General features: G+C 36.6%; 1 protein-coding gene across 1 annotated transcript in view; it reads left to right on the top strand.

The window, feature by feature from the left end:
• Positions 1-19,012, top strand: part of PCLO (piccolo presynaptic cytomatrix protein) — a 359,578-nt gene that overhangs the window by 295,816 nt on the left and 44,750 nt on the right. The window contains exons 19-23 of the mRNA XM_065667248.1: positions 1,528-1,599; positions 4,107-4,287; positions 5,488-5,682; positions 6,942-7,124; positions 17,220-17,361. Of these exons, the coding sequence (XP_065523320.1) occupies positions 1,528-1,599; positions 4,107-4,287; positions 5,488-5,682; positions 6,942-7,124; positions 17,220-17,361 (773 nt within the window). The remainder of the gene's footprint in view (positions 1-1,527; positions 1,600-4,106; positions 4,288-5,487; positions 5,683-6,941; positions 7,125-17,219; positions 17,362-19,012) is intronic.

Genomic DNA, 19,012 nt, shown 5'->3' with positions numbered 1-19,012 from the left:
CTTGATCCCTAGTCATCCCTTTGTCCTAAGCAGCCAATTAATAGTTAAAGCAATGAGTGACACATTGCTTCTGTTAGGATGATGACATAAATTGTCAGATAAGATTGCTGGTTGTGACCTCTTTTCTTATACTCACAGAATGGTTTGGATTGGAAGGGACCTTAAAGATCACACAGTTCCAACCCCCTCTGCCATGGGCGAGGACACCTTCTGCTAGACTGGGTTATTCAAAGCCCTTTTCAACCTGGCCTTGAACACTTCCAGGGATGCGACATCTACAACTTCTCTGGGCAACCTGTGCCAATGCCTCATCATCCTTATTGTGAATATTTTTTTTCCTAATGTCTAACCTAAATCTCCCCTCTGTCAGTTTAAAGCACTTGTCCTGTCACTACATGCCCTTAGAAAAGGTCCTTCTCCAGAATTCTTGTAAGCTCCTTCAGGCACTAGAAGCTGCTCTAAGGCCACCCCAGAGACTTCTCCGGGCAGAACAATCTCAGCCCTCTCAGCCCATCTTCATGGGAAAGGTGCTCCAGCCCTCTGATCATCTTTGTGGCCTCCTCTGGCCTCCATCAGGTCCACATCTCTCTTGTTTTGTGGCCACACGGCTGAATGCAGTACTCCAGTATGTGAAACAAGTCCCATTTTCTGCCATAATGCTTGGAAGGTTCCAACAAATTCTTCACTTACAACTTCTCAGCCCACTTCACAGACATCCATACTCCCAAGAGTTTGTCCTTCTGTCTTTCAAGCCACATGAATTTATTACTTCTTTTCCCACCACCTGCTAACCTTTTACCCCATCAGATGACATTGGTTATCAATCCTCTCGCCATCTGTCCCCATAGACCCCTGGAATAACATTCGGGTCAATCTTTCCAATAAGGTAAACTTCTTTGGTCAACAGCTTTTCTGTCTTGCACTATCTTTTCCTATAAAAAGACTTGTTTCTTACTGTAGCCTGTAAGAAGAGTGCTTGGCACAGTTTGATGGCTGCAGATAGTGGGTTTTGATGGCTATCATTAATACATAACAGTACAACTCGTCCTGCAGAGGACACTTCGCAGAGTCCCATTGACTACACTGAATTCTGGCGGTATAAAAGCCTGCTCTTCATAGATGAGATTGTGCAAGCAGGGTGCTTTAAATAAGACATTTGAAATTCACACTCAGATGCACTTTAAGAGAATGTTAGAATTCAGAGAAGTCAGACCTGACAGTGAGAAAGGCTGCAAATACAAAATGGGGATTTAAAAATCAGTTTGGCTTTTGTAGTGGACACACATTCTGTCAAAAACAACTTGCAGAAATTCTTAAAACAGAGCCAAGCACAAGCCCATTTGTCTTGATAACAAAGAATAGCCCAAATTATTTTTCTGAGATCAAGGTTGATGGAAGGACAAAAGCTGTATAGCTGTCACTATGAAAAAGGATACAAGGAGGAGGTAATGAATAGAAACCACCATAAAGACTTGATCTGAAGTTTATGATGGCAATGGGTTAATTATCCTTTGACTTAATTTACAGCTGAAAAAGAAAACGCTGGAAGTGACTGTCTGGGATTATGATAGATTCTCTTCGAATGACTTCCTTGGTGAAGTAAGTAACTTATTTCCTCCTCTCTAGCCCTGACTAGTTAGAAAGCTGGTTAACTACATGCTATGATATTTGGAGACTGTTCTCTTCTAAGGTATGGTACATATGTCAAGTGAAATATTTTTTACATCACACTTTTACTGCTGACTTCATAACAAATTATCATGATTTCTTTCATTCACACATGAAAGATGCCATTCTTTTTTGTCAATAAACTGTGGACAAGTTCATATAGCACTCAGCAAAATGTAACTTCACTGAATATTAAGATTTTTTTTGAGCCTGAGATAGTTACAGCCTTTACAGTGACTGAATGGGGAATTCTTGTTATGACTGATAAGCTGTTTGCCTTGATTTGAACATAACATGGAAAAGCTGAGGAAGTGTCAGTCTTTGTAAAATATTAAAGAATTACATTTTGCCATCACACTATAATTTAGCATACGCACAAGTATCTGCAACTATGAGTAATTTGATCTTACTGATAAAGGTCTCATTTTTAACTCTACAAAATAGTAATATCATTAGCAAAGTATGACTGAAGGCAAAATCTTGCAATAAATAATAAAAGACGAATGTGGGAAGAAGAATGCTCTCTCTTAAAAGCAAATAAACAAACATATGCACATATAATACTGAATTACCAGCAATTACTATGATGTCAAAAAAGTAATTAAAATGTTATCACAGAAGAGGATTATAATTAGAAACAGAAGCCCAGGAAAATTGGTCACTCAGAGAGTAACTCAAAGTGTCTGTGCTCATTCTGCATTTGAATTTCACAAAGAAGGCACTCATTTCAGCTCCAGTTCCTCTTTGTAACTACAAAACCTGAGCAATCAGTGTCACTATTTGAACAATTACTAAAATAAATGTATAGGAAGCAGCTACATGATTACTTATTTCCTGCATACTGCATCAGTATTCTTGTTGAGTTCAGCATGTTTGTCCAAATGCAGGGCTTTACTGAATATCTGTATCATCGACATTTAAAAAATGGATGCTCTGCAGCTGCTTTTACAGGAAGGTTCACACTTTTGCCTACGAATGTTTTTAACCTCTAGAACTATTTTATTTATTAAATAATTCAGACTTAAATATGAAAACAGTTTTTCATGGAAAAAAGGAACAGAAAAGACTGTCCAGTATATTTAAGGACCAGAATGTCCAAAGGAATCCTGTACCATAACATCAAACATGGGATATCCAAATTGTGCCCTAAGTACTTACTTGAATAGGGCCAGCACCACTTACTTGCACCAAAAGGCAAGTGGCACGTCTTGGTTCACATCCATGGAATGTGAACCCACTTCTACAAAGCTGACCCCTCAGCCTATACTGCCTATTGGGAACATTGTCAGTCATACGTCTTCCAAGTCATTCCCAAAGCTATGACCAAAAACTGCAACAGGAAGCATGCTAAATAGTTATTCTGTTCAGATTAAGTATAGACCTAACCAGAAAGACCAAGTCAAGTCATACACAACCTATGAAGCTGAAATAAAAAAGGCTTTTAACCTTTTAGAAACAATCAGTTATGAAGAGACTTCCCCATTCCTAAACTTGAAGACGCTTTCTTTTATATAAGGTCTTGCAATAAACATTGTTCCGTGAGGTAATTGCACATTTTGTCTAGCAGTTTTAAAACTTCCCTACCTGACATTAGCTTTAGTCCTCTCCCCTCAGAGCCAAATGCAAGGCTATTTTTGTCCTTTCCTTCATTAAAGACTATTATGACTCCTTAGCCCTTTACATCACTTGCCCCCCTCAGCTATAAGACCATTAAAGGGAGAAAGGGTCTTTACTGGTACCAGTGCTCATTATTTTTTTCTTTTTTTTCTTAAAGAAATTTCACTGAACCGCTAACAATGCAGGTGACCTAAAGCAGATTTTAGCTACAGTGTTAGGGCTTTTTTAGCCGATTTTTTTTTGTTTAATTTAAGCATTGCCATTGCATCTTCCTTTCTTTATTTTGCCAGTGAAGTTTCAAGGCCTGAATGGCCTACTGAATTCCATTATTTTAGTGAAGTGCAAAGGTATTCCTATTCTTTTTGCTACAAATTCTCGATATCATATGTGGATTTTTTAATGAATCAGCAAGTACAGAAGGGAGAAAACAACACTGGTTCTCTTAGAATATGTTTATACAGAGGCAAAATGACTAGATGTCTTTTTAGTCTAGCTCTCAAGCTCGTGTTTGCAAGCTGGCCTTTATCTAGCCATCTCGGTACGGAGTTATGTGTAAACTCATAATCCTTACAGAGGTCCTGTTGAGAAGGTGTATTAGTTCAGACACATCAATATACTAACAAATGTGAGTTTGGGATCAGGATCACAGCTGATTTATATGAGGTGAGGTCAGAGCATGGGCAGAAGGTCCTGGATCTGTTAGCATACAGCCTTAATTTCTTAGATTTGGTTGCATGGTCTGGTAACACAACTGTAGACTCTTTTGCTGTACACAGTCCGTACAGATACAGGCCATATATTGTACTTTGATTTATTTGTAGGTATTGATTGAATTATCCAGTGTCTCTCAGCTTGACAACACTCCTCGGTGGTACCCTCTGAAGGAACAGAGTGAAAACATTGATCATGGGAAATCTCATTCTGGACAGAGTAGCCAGCAATCTCCAAAACCATCTGTCATCAAAAGCAGAAGTCATGGAATCTTCCCGGACCCTTCCAAGGGTAGGAATGGCTTGGTGCACATCTTATGAAATGTTTTCCCAGATGATGGGAAAACCTTTGCTATGTGTAAGTTATAATAGAAAAATAAAGTTGCTGCTGTGAAGTTTGTATACACTTTAATTAACAACATTTATCTCTGTGATTAATTAATTGGAACCAAGGATTAATTTGCCTTCATTTGAGCAAACCAGCTTACTGAGTAACTGTGCCCTTAAAAAAAAAAAATTATAAGCTCTATGTGTTTTGCACAACTGCCATAGATTCTATGCCACTTTCATTTTTCTGGTAGCCTTGGCTAAATTCAATACATATTTAGCTTTCTATTTTTTATATTCATTAGATATACTATGGCATTATATCTTCTGGAAGTGTCACATTAATATTTTATAGTATAACAATTACGCTATAATAATGCATATGCATTTCCAGTCAATGATAATGGGCTGTAGCATATCTCAATTGTATTGGAAATCAGTGGAGCTGATATAGGAGGATTATACTGGTGTTTAGAAAAACAGAATTGATCTCAGTGTCTCCTGCTCCAAGAAATGTTATCTCTCCTTTTTTTTTTGCTTCCAAGTAGTCAATGGCCGGTTGCTCACTTAATACTCTGAAGCTCTTATCTGGCTGCTATTTGGGATAGCTTTTGCTTTCATATCATATATAATGTGTTTTAAGACACTGTTCCATCTCCTCTCTATTTCTCTGTGTAATGTTTTGCTTAGGATTTGTGTTTGTATAAGATCTATGTCTAATTGAGAGGTTAGTCAAGAAGTTATTGTAAGTTAGGCTATGGTTTTGACCAGGGCATTAATCAGAATAAAACTACATGTATTAGCTGAGTATTTGGTACTGGTGTAAGTGGTGCTATTTAGTCTCTACATACTAGAGAAGTAGACGTTGGAAAATAAATTAGTCTTTAGGCTACTCTGTTATTCCACCAGTGTGAACCAGCACAGGAAGCATAATTCACAGGTGATAAAAACCCAATAGTAAATTAATTATTTTCTAGGCCAGGAAAGAGTGGGCAAGTAGAAAATGGTGCTTCATGAGAGTTTTCTAATCGTGATATATCCCAAGACTTTGAATGGCATTCCACAGCTTAACCTTTATTCTTTGTCCTGGAATGAAGCTAGAAGGAAAATGAAATTGTTTGGTTTTAATAAATGCAACAGTTGTGCTTCTTTGTTTTCTTGGTAGACATGCAGGTGCCCACCATTGAGAAATCCCACAGCAGTCCAGGGAGTTCCAAGTCTTCCTCCGAAGGACATCTACGCTCACACGGTCCATCTCGCAGCCAAAGCAAAACCAGTGTCACTCAAACTCACCTCGAAGATGCTGGGGCAGCCATCGCCGCTGCTGAAGCAGCTGTCCAACAGCTTCGCCTTCAACCAAGTAAAAGACGCAAATAAATTCCTCAGCATGGCAGCTTAATGTTCATCTGTTGCCTTTTTCCCTGCTGTCCTTCCCTTTTCGGCTATTTTCTTTTCTGTTCTTGGCACACTGTGCTCACTCTGTTCAATGTCTTTCTTTGTGTGCCTGTGTGTGAATACGTATAATTACAATATACTCTCGTATTTAGAAGTCTTTTGTTTATTTATTTATTTTAATTTATGTAGACTGCAGTGAAACTGGCTGTTTCTCCATCAGTCCCTCCACTCATGGTTCATGATGTTCCATGGTTGTGCATGACTCACAGAGAATTCCATTGTGTGGTGGTGCTTTGATGTCACTTTGATGTCATTACCAATGAAATAATCAAAACCTGCAGAGATGCGGCTGCCAGTTCTTCAAGTTGCACACAAATGCTGAAAGCACATTAAGTCAAAATATAAGTAGTATAAGGACAGTACTATATACACAAAAGAAGATTTAAAGCTAAAGAAAAAAGGTTTTTTAACTACATGGTTGAGATTTCTATTTTTGAAACACAACTGTAAATATCTAATTTTTTTTTTTAAAGAAATATAAAGCAACCTTCTAACTATCTCAGATAATATATTAGTGTTGAGTAGAGCAGTGTCCTGGGTTCAGCCAACAAACAGCAATAGACAAAAACATTTAACACATTAAATACAAAATTGTTAAACACACAAAAGCCATTAACAACATCAGATTTCAACAGTGTATCAAGTTAGCAAAGTCAAGGGGAGTAGAGAGCTAAGTCAGATGACATAGTTCAATTCTTCTAGTAATTTTTGTGCCACAGATTGATTAAAGTCAAGATAGATTTCATCTGACAACTTGAAATAGATTAATAAATTAAAACTTTTCCATTCAAAAAGGTTGCTCTCCAGAATATAATTCGGACCTGTATCTGATTGCTAGTTGACAGTTTAGTTGATGGCAAATTAAAACTCTCTGACTGTGGAAGCATTGTGTTTGTCTTCAGGATTTGTTGATATGCCATAAAGTTACCATGGTATAATGCAAAAACACAGGGAAAAATCATTTCCCTTGTCTTCACCATCATTAATAAAGAAACAGCCAGTTTTAATACTCTTTAATGCTGTGCATGTGGTGTCTCTTTGGTGTTTGAAAACACTACTTACTTAAATACAGAAAAAAACACTTCTGTTTGCATGAATAACATTTAAGCTGGTTCCATCTGAGGATACATACTCTGGGTTTCCATTTCACCCACACTGCCACAGCAGCACATAAAAGCGGTCAGTCTAATCATGCCAGGAAGCAGCACAGACACAGCATAGCAGGAGTCCTCCCTATTCAAAGAACTCAGTCTGACAATCTGCCTCCACCAGCCAATGACAACAAAGACCAAAGCCAGCTAGCCCTCAGGAAAGTGATGTCTGATGGACCAGTCAAGCCTGAAGGAGGTGAGCAGAAAGACATGGTTAAGAAACAAATCACATTCAAAATCCTTCTTGCCATGTGTACTAATTCATTGTGATATTTATTTTACCCCTCCATTAAGTGCTGTAAATGTTAACATGAATCAAGAACTCTGCTTGATTTTTCCACTTCAGCGCATAAATCCAGGATGAAAAACTGTGCTAAGAAACATTGCAAACCAATAAATGTGCACTTCCATTCCACTGAAGGACTTAGACTTCTGTTAAAAATGGTATAGCTTTGCTTGTGTTGTTGCCTAATAAAAAGCATGCATTCAAGCTGGTCTGCTTAAACATGATTGAACATTTCTTGTACTGTGACAAAAACCTAATTTCACATTTTTGCTTCTGGAATTCTAATTGGGACATTAACAATTTCTTTTTCCCCTGCCAGCATAGCTGTTATGTCAAAAGTCAATGGCATAGATGCTTTTTCAAACCAACATTGGAAAGGAGTATTGTATAGCTCAATCTCTGGATATCTTTACTACCAGCTTCTTAAAAACTGATTTTTTACCTGTAGGCACCTGTACATCAAACCTAAATCATCAATTTCTCCCCTCATCACAAATAAAGAGCCAGAATCTCAATTGGTTCAAATTGGCACTGTTCTTTTGACTTCTGGAGCGTTTTGGTTATTTTCGTGGAATCCAAGGGATTATCCCAATAAACTTACAGACTGGACTTCAAGATTTTCTCTTGTGCTGTAATCTCTTCCCAAGCTTTCATGATTCCTTGAAGGTTTTTCTGTCAACACCATTGCACACTGTGGGCAGTATAGTCTGGCTGAGAAGGTTGTAGGAGTATGACACCTTGAACAATATATCCTAAAGGCAATGAGTCATTAAGCACATAATGTTTAAAGAGCTAATTAAGAAGGGCAAATTCAACAAACAATTTTAAACATTGTGTTTAGAATTAGCAAGTTGTTTGTTATAAGAACCTTAACAATTTTCCATAAATGTAATCTGTCTATACACCTGTGTGTCCACTCACACACATATTGTCAGACTCTGCAGCTCAGGTCCAGACATTCAGCTCAAGCAGGGGCCAGAGGATAACACGGTATTCATTCAGTCATTGTGACTGAAAGGTCCATATTATTCCTAGGATGTACACCATTGAAATCTAAATAACTCTTATGATCTTTTGAGGTGTCTTAGCTGTAGAGATTTACCGCAAACACTTGCAGCCCTGTGATGCCTTTTTGGCACAGACAAGCAATGCTTGTGATACATGGTTGAACCAAGGTTCACATACAGTTGTATGATAAGGAAATAGATAGGGTGTTGGTTTCAAGTACCCTTGCCACTAAACTTTTATACTTGCTTCTTTATTTTTAAAACTGCAAAAAAGATAAGTGTCGATATGCACTTGGCTCAGCAATATTAGAAGCATCATAAAGAGTTGTGGAAATAAAAGCCCACATTAATATCATTAATATATAAGCGAAGTTAGAGATACTGTGGAGAGACAGTACTTTTCTTTTTACATCTGACAACAGCTTTCAATTTATGGAGTTCAGTGGAATGGAGAGGTGATGAAGGAAGGAGAGGTTCCCCCTGCACCTTAAAAATTCTAAAATTTGTGATTTTTGTGAACAATGATTAGGGATCATCAGTTCGCAAGACCATTACTACAGGGATGCTGTATGGTTGTGATAGCCTCCCCCATTACAGCCTACTTTATTTTACTAATTTATTACTGCTTTCTTTCTGGAAAAGAACCCCTTATGAACTCGTTTTATGGACTGGAACAGTCATCTTGGCTAGGTAGTAACTTTTTGTCAGTAAGACTCAAAGCTTGTTATTAAAGAAGACATTACAGATAACCCACAACATTATTATAATTTTTTACCATAGTAATTTCTCTTTGAATTTATCAGAGAACATCACCTTTTAGAACAGCTGCTTGGTTTTTGTCAACCGAAGCACAAAAGAGTGATGGGAAAAATTCTATGATGTGAGTGATCATCAGCCCTTCTCTACCTTTGAGAATTCCCAGAGTTTCCTCCTTTAACTTAGTCTCTTTTTAGTTGAACTGGGACTTGAAAAAAAACAAAACAAAACAAGAACCGTCAGTCATTCTTAGAATGCCCCTGAGAAATCTCTGCTTCTGACTCCTAGGATCTTTTCAACTGGATGTACTTTGTCAGTTATTATTTGTATGTCTGATGAGGAGTAAAAAGGAAATCATAAACAAACCCAGCACCTATGGTATAAATATTATATTTTGTGTATGCAAAGGACTTGCATCAACTTAAGTTTATTGGACTGAACTATTTCTGTGTTCATTTTAAACAGTAAAAGGTGTATTCTAATAAATTTGTTTTAAAATTAATTTGAAGCTACAACAAAAAACATTGGTCTTTGTTCAGCACCTTTGTAAAATCCAATATTCAACTGTAGCATTTAATTAAAATTAAACCCTGAAGTATGATCTTCTTGTTGCCTGTGAGAGATAAAAGTGTGATTTGCAAAGAAACTAATTGCATAATACACATTCCCATCACACCACTCAGAAAGGAACAATAACATTTCAGAGCCAAACCTTTGAAGGCAGAAGTTGCAGGGGATCCAAGCCAGAGGCAGAGAGCAGTGCCTATGTTTGAGTTAATTTGATTTTGTTGTTGTGAAAAGTATGAATCATTGCCAATTACACATTCCCATAAAATTAAGCACATTTCTTTCAACGTAAATCTGTGTATTAGTTTATACTCCAGATGAGTCAGTTCTAGAGACAGTGTAAATCAGTCCACCTCCTTTTAAGTCAGTAATTTCTTGAACAGAAGGATCATTCCATTATATGGAATTTTCTTGGTAGGTCACTTATGTTTAAAATAAAATTATTTTAGTATTCTTCTAATATGTGAGCAGTTAGAGATATTCCGAAGATAATTATCAGTTCTCTGGATATATGCATATAAAACAGTAGGTGCATTTGCAATATAGTTATTTACTGATTTTATGCAAAAGGGCTTTTCAAAATCAGTTTATATTTTTAGAAGAATGAACTACATGCTTTGGTTGTAATGACTTCCAATACTATGTGTTTCAGTTAGAAGTCCGAACATACCTGTTGAATTAGCATTTAAGGTAATAGAGGCAATATATTTCTACAGCAGTTTCTGTCTGTTTCTCCTATGGTTTTTACTCAATAATGGAAAAGGTTTCTTCAACCCCAAACCTCTGGGAATTTAAAATCACATTTTCTGAAAAACCTCCTAAGCTAATGCATGAACCCAGAACCTATTTATTTCTCCATTCTCATAGAGAAACATTTCATCTTCTACATTGTAAATTTTCCATCGTGACACAGAAGCTTTTCTGTGGTATACTAAAAGGAAACTACTTTCTAAATGGTTGCGCCAAGTGATTTTACTGTGCAGAGGGAGGTCTATTATCAAAGCCAAGATATTGCTAGCACTATTAAATCCATGATAGAGATCTGAGTAAGTGCTGTGTAATTTCTAGACACTTAGCTGTACGAAATTAAAATCAATAGGAATTTTCCTTATCACTAAGTTCTATTTACTGGTGTTAGCAACAATGTGGAGTGAAAGGAAATTGATTCCTAGGTTCTATAAATCTTTGGAATTAGATATGATTGTGAACTTAAATACCTGTTTATTTGGGTTCTCTTTAGGTCTATACCCATTTTCACAGTTTTGATAGTTTTAATTTCCTACGGTAGTTTAGGGTGTTTCCTTCACACTTTAAGTAATTCACTGTCCAAAGCTGGTCTACACCTAGCTTCACTAGTCTCTTAATTTCCAAGTTAAATGGGCCTTCATATTGCTACAAATAACCCATTTCCAAGAATCATTATCAAAACAAGAGCAGTTTGTCCCCACTTTCTGCAGACAGCAATGATCTGAGGCTGTCATTTGAGTCTTGTTTCAGTCTAATAGCTGGCACATTTTGCTTTGGCTGTTCCTGCTATTTACTCTTCCACCATTTTAAGCTGACATTTAATTTCAGGAAATTGCTCAGATTCTTTGTTTGATAACTCTTATTTCAAAAGTCTATTAGATGGTAGCCTAACCCTATGGAGCACATGGAAGAAAATTATTTCATGAGAATTGCTTTCCTGGGAAAAGGAATGCTATCACCACAATTTGAGTGCTGTTCTGCTATTACTTCAAACCGTAAATTGCTTTGTAAAGAGTTGTGTTGAAATTTCACAAAATATCACTGCTCTGTGTGTGGCCAAAGCCGTGTCTAATATACAAATGTGAGGAATAATATACAATAATATTCAATATGAGGAAGAGTGAGGAAAAGAAACTTTCAGAACTCACCAGAGGTATATGTTTTTGATCACTAGTTATTAATGTATGTCCATTCTAATGACAGTTCACAAAAGACGCAACTAGTAGTCCCAGCAACAGGGTTTTACACTGCAAAACAGACTAAGCCTGAACAGCACTTGCTTTTAGTCCTATCAAACCGTTCATGAAAACAGGTAAACTGGCATATGGGGGTAGTTCGAGGTTTAAGCACTTGAATTACAGGGTAAAATTACAGGGTAACTTGAGAGTGAAGAATAGACAGACTTCTGCCAGAAGACACTATGTGTGGCATGCCCTGTCTGTTAGTCAGCAGATAACTATCCAAAGGCAGATCAGTGATATCACCTGCTCCCATAGGCTTGTGTCTCTTTGAGATGAGTCAGCATGTTGCTGTCAGCTCTTTTTGTCTACGGTTTCTCACAAGGCTACCAATTACGAAGAACAGCTTTTTTTAAGCAACTAGAGGAGAATACTCAAAACTTAATCCTGAATGCAAACTCAAAAGCATTTTTCCCTCCCCTATTTTGTTCAGAAATAGAACTTTCTTTCCCAATGGGTTTTGACAGTTTTATTTCTGCACCTGGTCAGACACCTGAAAAGAGGAACAATTACAATTTAATCCTCTAGAAGTGAATTCCACTTTAGTCTCTTGTTTTATCCACATGAACCACTGAACAGCATAGTCCTATTTTTCAAATTTAAGTCTTTAAAACAAAAAAGAAAGGTCTATTCACTGTAGAAGAATGGCTGGAGTGGCTTACAGTGCTTGATAGTTTCGAGTTTGCTGCTGACAGATCTGACAGGTCATGGCTATAGGTCTTGTGTGAATTATCCATCTTGCTTATGTTAAGTTCTAAAAAAACATCTTCTCTGTTACAAAAACAGACTTTTCTGAAAATTAAGTGAAATCATATGGCTTCCATTCTTTCCTTTCTTGATGATTATAACACAATATTTTCCTTATACTAGGACATGTTTTGCGTATTTTCTTTAGTAATAAAAATTTATTTTCTAATTGGGTCTATAGGCCAAATCATAAGTGAAAGCATATTTCTGCCATAGACACATTCAACTAATATTGTGCTATGACCAATAATAATTCAAAAACCAATAAATTAAAAAAAAATGGAGCTGAAAGATGACGTCAGTGCTAGCTTCCATTTTCTTGAATCACCTGTTCTTTTCCACAAAGACATGAGGGAATACATGATCAAATGTTATTCTGCCAAAGGAAAAGTTGTTGGATTTTTTTACCTGTACAATGCCGAGTACAAAAGGCATCTGCTTAGCCATTCTACTTTTTTTCTTGGGAAATCCCGATCCTTCAGCAGGTATAACATTATGATCCACTTTCTTAGGATCTGCAAAAATTACTGTAGGCAATCAACACCTCTTCCAACTCGTTTATATACTGTTCGCTAGAATGGTTGAGCTGAAAATTTTGTTCATGCCAGCCTGTCCAATAGACAGGAAAGCAGTATCACTTAGAGGCAGCATTAACACCACACTGATAGCTACTAAATATGACATGACTACCCATTATCACACCTTCCAGGCACAGAACATTTCATTTCATTGGGGGAAATACCAGCTAAAATAAGATTAGCAAATGAAAATTAAATCAAACAGTAGCTTTGTATAACAGGATTTTTTCTGCACTATTTCAGAGGAAGCAGCATATATTAGAGTTTTAAACTTTAATTTCTAATTTGTATTCTTTGTAGTTCAATGTTTGGGCAGCCCAGACATCACTGAAGTTGCAAACCTGATAAACTGCATAAAAAGCTCATGGAGAAGGGGCTGAAAGGAGGGAAGTGGTATCTCCTCTCTCCCCAGAAGTGGCCAAATGATGATGCTGGGTAATGACATTCAGTTAAACTTAGTCTCTTTCATCTGCTAAGGCTTGATGACTCTTTTCTCTAAAAACGGAAAGATTTTCATATGCCTCATATGCAATTGACAGCAAGATCTTGCCTATGAGAAGTATTTAAAACGTTTTCTGAGCTTACTAATTGTTTCTGAAAGGTCTTTCTTCGCCTAAGAACCAGGAAGTAATTTGAAAAAAACAAAGGGCAAGGAAGCAATGAAACAACTCTTCCATACTCTGCATGCTTAATATTCAAATGATGGCATTTGCCTTTGTCTAAGTTCCTATTCAGATAAATGTTGCAGATTTAAATAAAGCAAGGCTATACTTTGCAGTATCAGGTACCTCTGTGATACCAGAAGAGAATCTAATCTTTGGACCAGAATGAACCCATGTGAAACTTTTCAACTCTCTGCAGATCAAGACACCTCCTGCCAGAACCTTTGTTGTCAAAACCTGAGAACTTAGGCATTTTTAACATAGGCATCTGTAAGCAGAGGTTCTGTAACTAAGAAGTGAACCAGCCTTAATCTCACTTTAATTACTTCTCCTATATGTCAGTAGCAACACAACCAGGAAGCATGGTGACAGTTGCTCTGATACTCACAGGTCTTGGAGTCATAGAATCATCGAATACTTAGGGTTGGAAATGACCTTAAGATCATCCAGTTCCAACCCCCCTGCCATGGACAGGGACACTTCCTGCTAGACTGTGTCTCCCAAGGCTCTGTCCAACCTGGCCTTAAACACTGCCAGGGATGGAGCATTTACTACTTCTTTGGGGAACCAGTTCCAGTGCCTCAGCACCCTCATAGTACAGAATTTCCTTATATCTAACCTGAACTTCCCCTATTTCAGTTTAAACCTATTACCCCTTGTCCTATCACTACAGTCCCTAAAGAAGAGTCCCTCCCCAGCATCCTTGTAGCCCCCTTCAGATACTGGAAGGCTGCTATGAGGTCTCCACGCAGCTTCTCTTCTCCAGGCTGAACACACCCAGCTTTCGCAGCCTGTCTTCATACAGCTTCATAGACCTTACACAGATCAGCAAAACAAGAGGAGCACCACAGTGAACTCAGACTTTCTTCTTAAAGTTCTTAAGACAACGTTTGCATTTGTTCAAAGAGAAAGGGGAAGGCTGCAAATGAATGTGCAAACTAGTCCGTTGCACATGAGCAGGGATCAAGTTCTAGCTTTCAACTTAGAGCATAAACCTAACCATGGTTATTTTAACTGCAAGACAAATTATTGCCTGTCAGCAAGCATTGATACATCTGCAGAAATTGGAAGTTTCCTATATAACCAGATGCAGAAGCTTAAAGGTCTAGATTTTTCTGTAAAAATACAGTTATATAGAAAATGTGGGTGTCTCGTGTATTATGGAGGTCTTCGTATCCAGATTCTTAATTTGTCACAAAACCAGCTGTAAATCCCTTTGTGGATTTCATCTTGTCAGAAACTGATGCTGTAGTATGTTGCTTTCATAGAGCAGACAAGAAAAAAACCCAAAATATTAAACTTTAGAATTTTCAAAATCCAGTCATGAATCTAAACTTGGATCCATTATAACCATTCACCAAGAGATCTTAAGGGGGGAAAAAAGCATCAGTATAGAAAAAGATGTAAATTAGTGAAAACACTAAAAATACATCATACTGAATGTATCATCAGGATACATCTGTTTCAAAAGAAACAGCTATGTTTTGATTATAAATAAATGTAGCAAAACTTCTAAATCATGTATAAAGCTTTAATTCAAGATTTTCTGGCTTTAACTAAATTCTAGGTACTTACTGGTTTTGGAAATCCATCAGTAAAGGAACTGCTTCAGTCACTAGTTTTTACAGCAAACTCAATAAAAATAAGAGCCCAATTATGAACGACACTTTCAGCCACATATGATGAGGTTGCATGCTACATGAAGAAAATTTATGTCTAAGGGAAGGACTAAAGGTGGGGTTTTTTTGTGCTGGCATAATACTGTCTTGGCTTCCATGGGTCTTGCAGGTGTATGGCTTAAATAACTTAAATAAATCCTCAGAATGCCAAACGAAAACTGCCAGAAGTCGTACAGGCCACATAAACACTATAAGAACTAAGGTTAAGGATTAGTCTGGGACATGCATGAGATAGCCCTCATTCAGGCTGTTGAATAAAGGGCAGCTGGCAGTAATGCATTGTAAAGGAGAGTTTTACCTTTCTTCTCTGAAATCTTGCTTTTGCCTGACCTTTCCCAGCACCAGTTTGCTGACATGTCACCATAGTCATAAGAATTCACTCACAGTATCACAAACTGAAAGTGATGAAGCAACCACTGCTCACAGCTGCCTGAGCAGGACAGAGTATTGTGCTCTGGCTGTCTTTGCTGGAAAATATGAGTGGCTTTCTCTTCAGACAAGATACAGAGAGTATCTGTTAATAACACCATGATTTTACAGGTTATTAGGTTTATTAACATTCAATAAGATAACTTACGATCAATGTATAAAATCATAAAATGGATCTGAAGAATATTTTTGTCTGAAAATATTTTAGACTGATAGGTTCCTTCTGTGAATGTAGGCAATAGTGAAACAGAGGAGGCTAATAGAGGTTTAAAAAAAGGTGATGGGACAGCTTGGTTTAGCAGTGAAGAATCACTTTGCAGAGTAGGAGTTCTGTCTTAATTCACAATTTGGCCTAAGGTTTGAAGAGATGTGATATCATGCTTCTCTTCTAGTTTCAATTAATCATGTTCAACAAAAATATTACTTATTCAGTCCAACATAAAAAATATTTGTTGCCAGTTTAAGGCAAGACTCTGTTGGGGCTCTGGCTCTTATTTGAAGTAATTTCCATTTAGATATTTGACCAATTTGATGTTTAAAGAAGAACACCTTTAAATGCTGGCATTAGAGTTTCACAGTTCACAAAAATAACATAAAACTTCATTAAGTCTTCACAGAAAACTAACTCTACAAAAAGTATTTCTTATCTTCAGTATATACATTCAGTCAGTTGGAATAGATGAAACATGATAATAGCAGATATAGGAGAGGACATTTAACAAAAAAGAAATTCCAAAATCTGTATTAACATTCCCGGACAACTGTGTTATTCAATATGATAACGTCTACTCTATTGTTCCTGTATTAATTATTATGTGTAGTGTCACTGTGTCTTTTTTTGTTTATATTTCTCAACTTGCTAATGGCTGAATACCGGAAGATTTGTTCATATAGTACAATAATACAGAAAACACAAAATAAGGCATCTGAAATAAAAGTAACACATGCTGGTGTACAGTTTCTACGCCAAATGTCCTTAAATGACATTAAGGCATCTCCCATCAAAATATGTGTATTAATATTCTAGGTATGTGGTAAGAGAGATCCAGATAGGTATGAGCAGTTGAGAAATATGATGCAGTACCTGTGTTATGTCTGAGGAGGGGTGCAGGTCTTCATACAGTCTCTGTGAGAATAGATGGTGTATGTATATTTCCTTTAGCATCCTCTCCTCAAAATCACCAGATGCAAAGAATGTTTCATGAGGAATATAAGGAAGGCCCACTGTGACTTTCATTTTCAAAAGATTACCATATGAAATCTTTCAGATGAATAACTGGTTTTCTGTATCTTTAATCAGAAAAGCAATGCTAATCAATCTAACCCATTGTGGTTTTTTTCCTTCAGGCTGTTGATTTGAACTATTAACATGACTGGAGGGAAAAAAAAAATGGTGGTATACTATTTGATTTAGAACAGTTTATTCTATGTGAAAATAGTATCTGGGAAAGATGATAACACAATACTAGGATGTAAAGTAAAAAAGCAAAAGTGTTTGCAGCATATAATTTTGATAAATTAAGTTTTTTCTTTAACATGGATGGTACTGATATCTTACAAGGTTTTTGATAACCCATTGTTCCCACCCTGTACAGCAAGGTCTACTAATCACCGACCTGCAGAAAGTTCTGTCTCCACTGGCTCGTCAGCCAGTAGCTTTGGCAGTGGATACAGCATGGATAGTGAAGGCAGCAGCAGTGCCACTGGAGAGAATAATCTATTCCCCATCCCAAGAATGTAAGGCTTTTCCTTTAATATACCATATCCTCTGTGCACTATGTATCGCCCTTTCACTTGCCAGAATCTAGAACAGCAATGGGATATCAGGTTTTGGGGAACAATTGTTTCTTCTACATTGCATTGAATTTTCACTCATGTTGTTCTAGGATAAAATAAGTTGTACTTTCCTGTGGCAAAAAGGTGATCCTTAATTGGGATTGGCAGTCACAAAGAATATATATTCATGTCATTCCCAATGAGAAAAAAAAAAAAAGCATAAAAATCTTTGTGCACAGAAACACAAGATGGAGCTCTCAATAGAATTATTTAATTCACATATGCTAAATTTGAGCCCAAATAATATTATTACTGTCTATTGTCTAGCAATGTGACAGTATCTGCAGTTACTTGGTATTTAGCTGACAGATTCACCAATATATTAAGCATGAAATCAGCCCCACTTCTACTGAATAGCAGAAAGAAGTCTTCATGGTTCAGCTTTTCTTTTGCAGCAGTTGCAGCAGTTTCTTCCCATGAATTTTACTGAATTAAATAAAATATATCCAGCCCTCTTATTTTCAATTAAAGCCTAGACTATAAATTGTTTAAATGCTGATATTAGACAGAGATTTTAAGTTGCACAAGACATTTATATAGACAAAATATGCTTTCTTTTTCACATTATCTCAAGGGCTTTATATAGCAATGTGATGAAAATGAGATAAAATTACTGTTTAACATCTGAGACTTTTAGAATCAGTCCTGGGGATAATGTTTTAGAAATTATGGATAAAAATTCGTATATATTTGAATGTATGTCTGATTAAAATTCTAGTCAACATTTGTGTTCACACTGGCTTGATAATGACTTCAGGGACTCTGACCTTGTACACTAATTCAGTATATCCATAAGACCACAGCTCACAACTTGGATGTGAAACATTAAGTAGGCTGAATAATTTTAAGTGTCTTGGCATATAAAAATGGTTTAGTTATAAGCTCCTTGCTTAGGTGAAGTTTCTACTCTATCAATAGAAAAAGTGTTGGATAGGCTGAGTGTTAAACTCTAGTCAAAATGCTTTAACCATACGAACATTTACTCCTGAAGCAAAATAAAAGAATTAAATGGTGACACTATGGGAAATGTTTAATGAGGTAACTAATTAGAATACTTGCCACTATTAAATAGTTATAACTATCAAGGGAAATTAATCATTCTATGCAGTTATACGCAGCTGAATAAATCTTGTAAAGTCTTTCTATTTGGGAGATAATTTTTTAAAAGACTCTTATCATCCAGCTGTAATATTTCTGAAAGTTATTTCTGCTATCACCTCTGATAAGGACCAGATTGTCTATGCCTTTGTATTGTGTAGCCATTTATATCTGTAAAATTATATTAATTTTGAATACAAAGGTGAAAAACAACAGAACAATGTGTAAGGAACCATGGAGATAAATAAGTCTTATTTAAGTCATATTTGTAACATATGTTATGAAGGATTATCTCAGAAGAAGATAAGATTAATTTTCAGTTAAAACTGAATTTAAAATAATTTCTTAAAGTGACATTTTATACTGATTTTTCAGTTCATTGTGAGCTCAAACAGCTTCTGTTTCTGCTGTGAAGCATGAAGCTGACTCCTTGGTAGCAAAGAACTGCACTGAC

This window comes from Lathamus discolor, chromosome 1 (genome assembly GCF_037157495.1).
Source record: "Lathamus discolor isolate bLatDis1 chromosome 1, bLatDis1.hap1, whole genome shotgun sequence".
In the NCBI taxonomy this organism is placed as follows: Eukaryota; Metazoa; Chordata; class Aves; order Psittaciformes; family Psittacidae; genus Lathamus; species Lathamus discolor.
The sequence above is the reverse complement of the archived record's forward strand: the minus strand, read 5'-3'. Positions and strand labels throughout refer to the sequence as shown.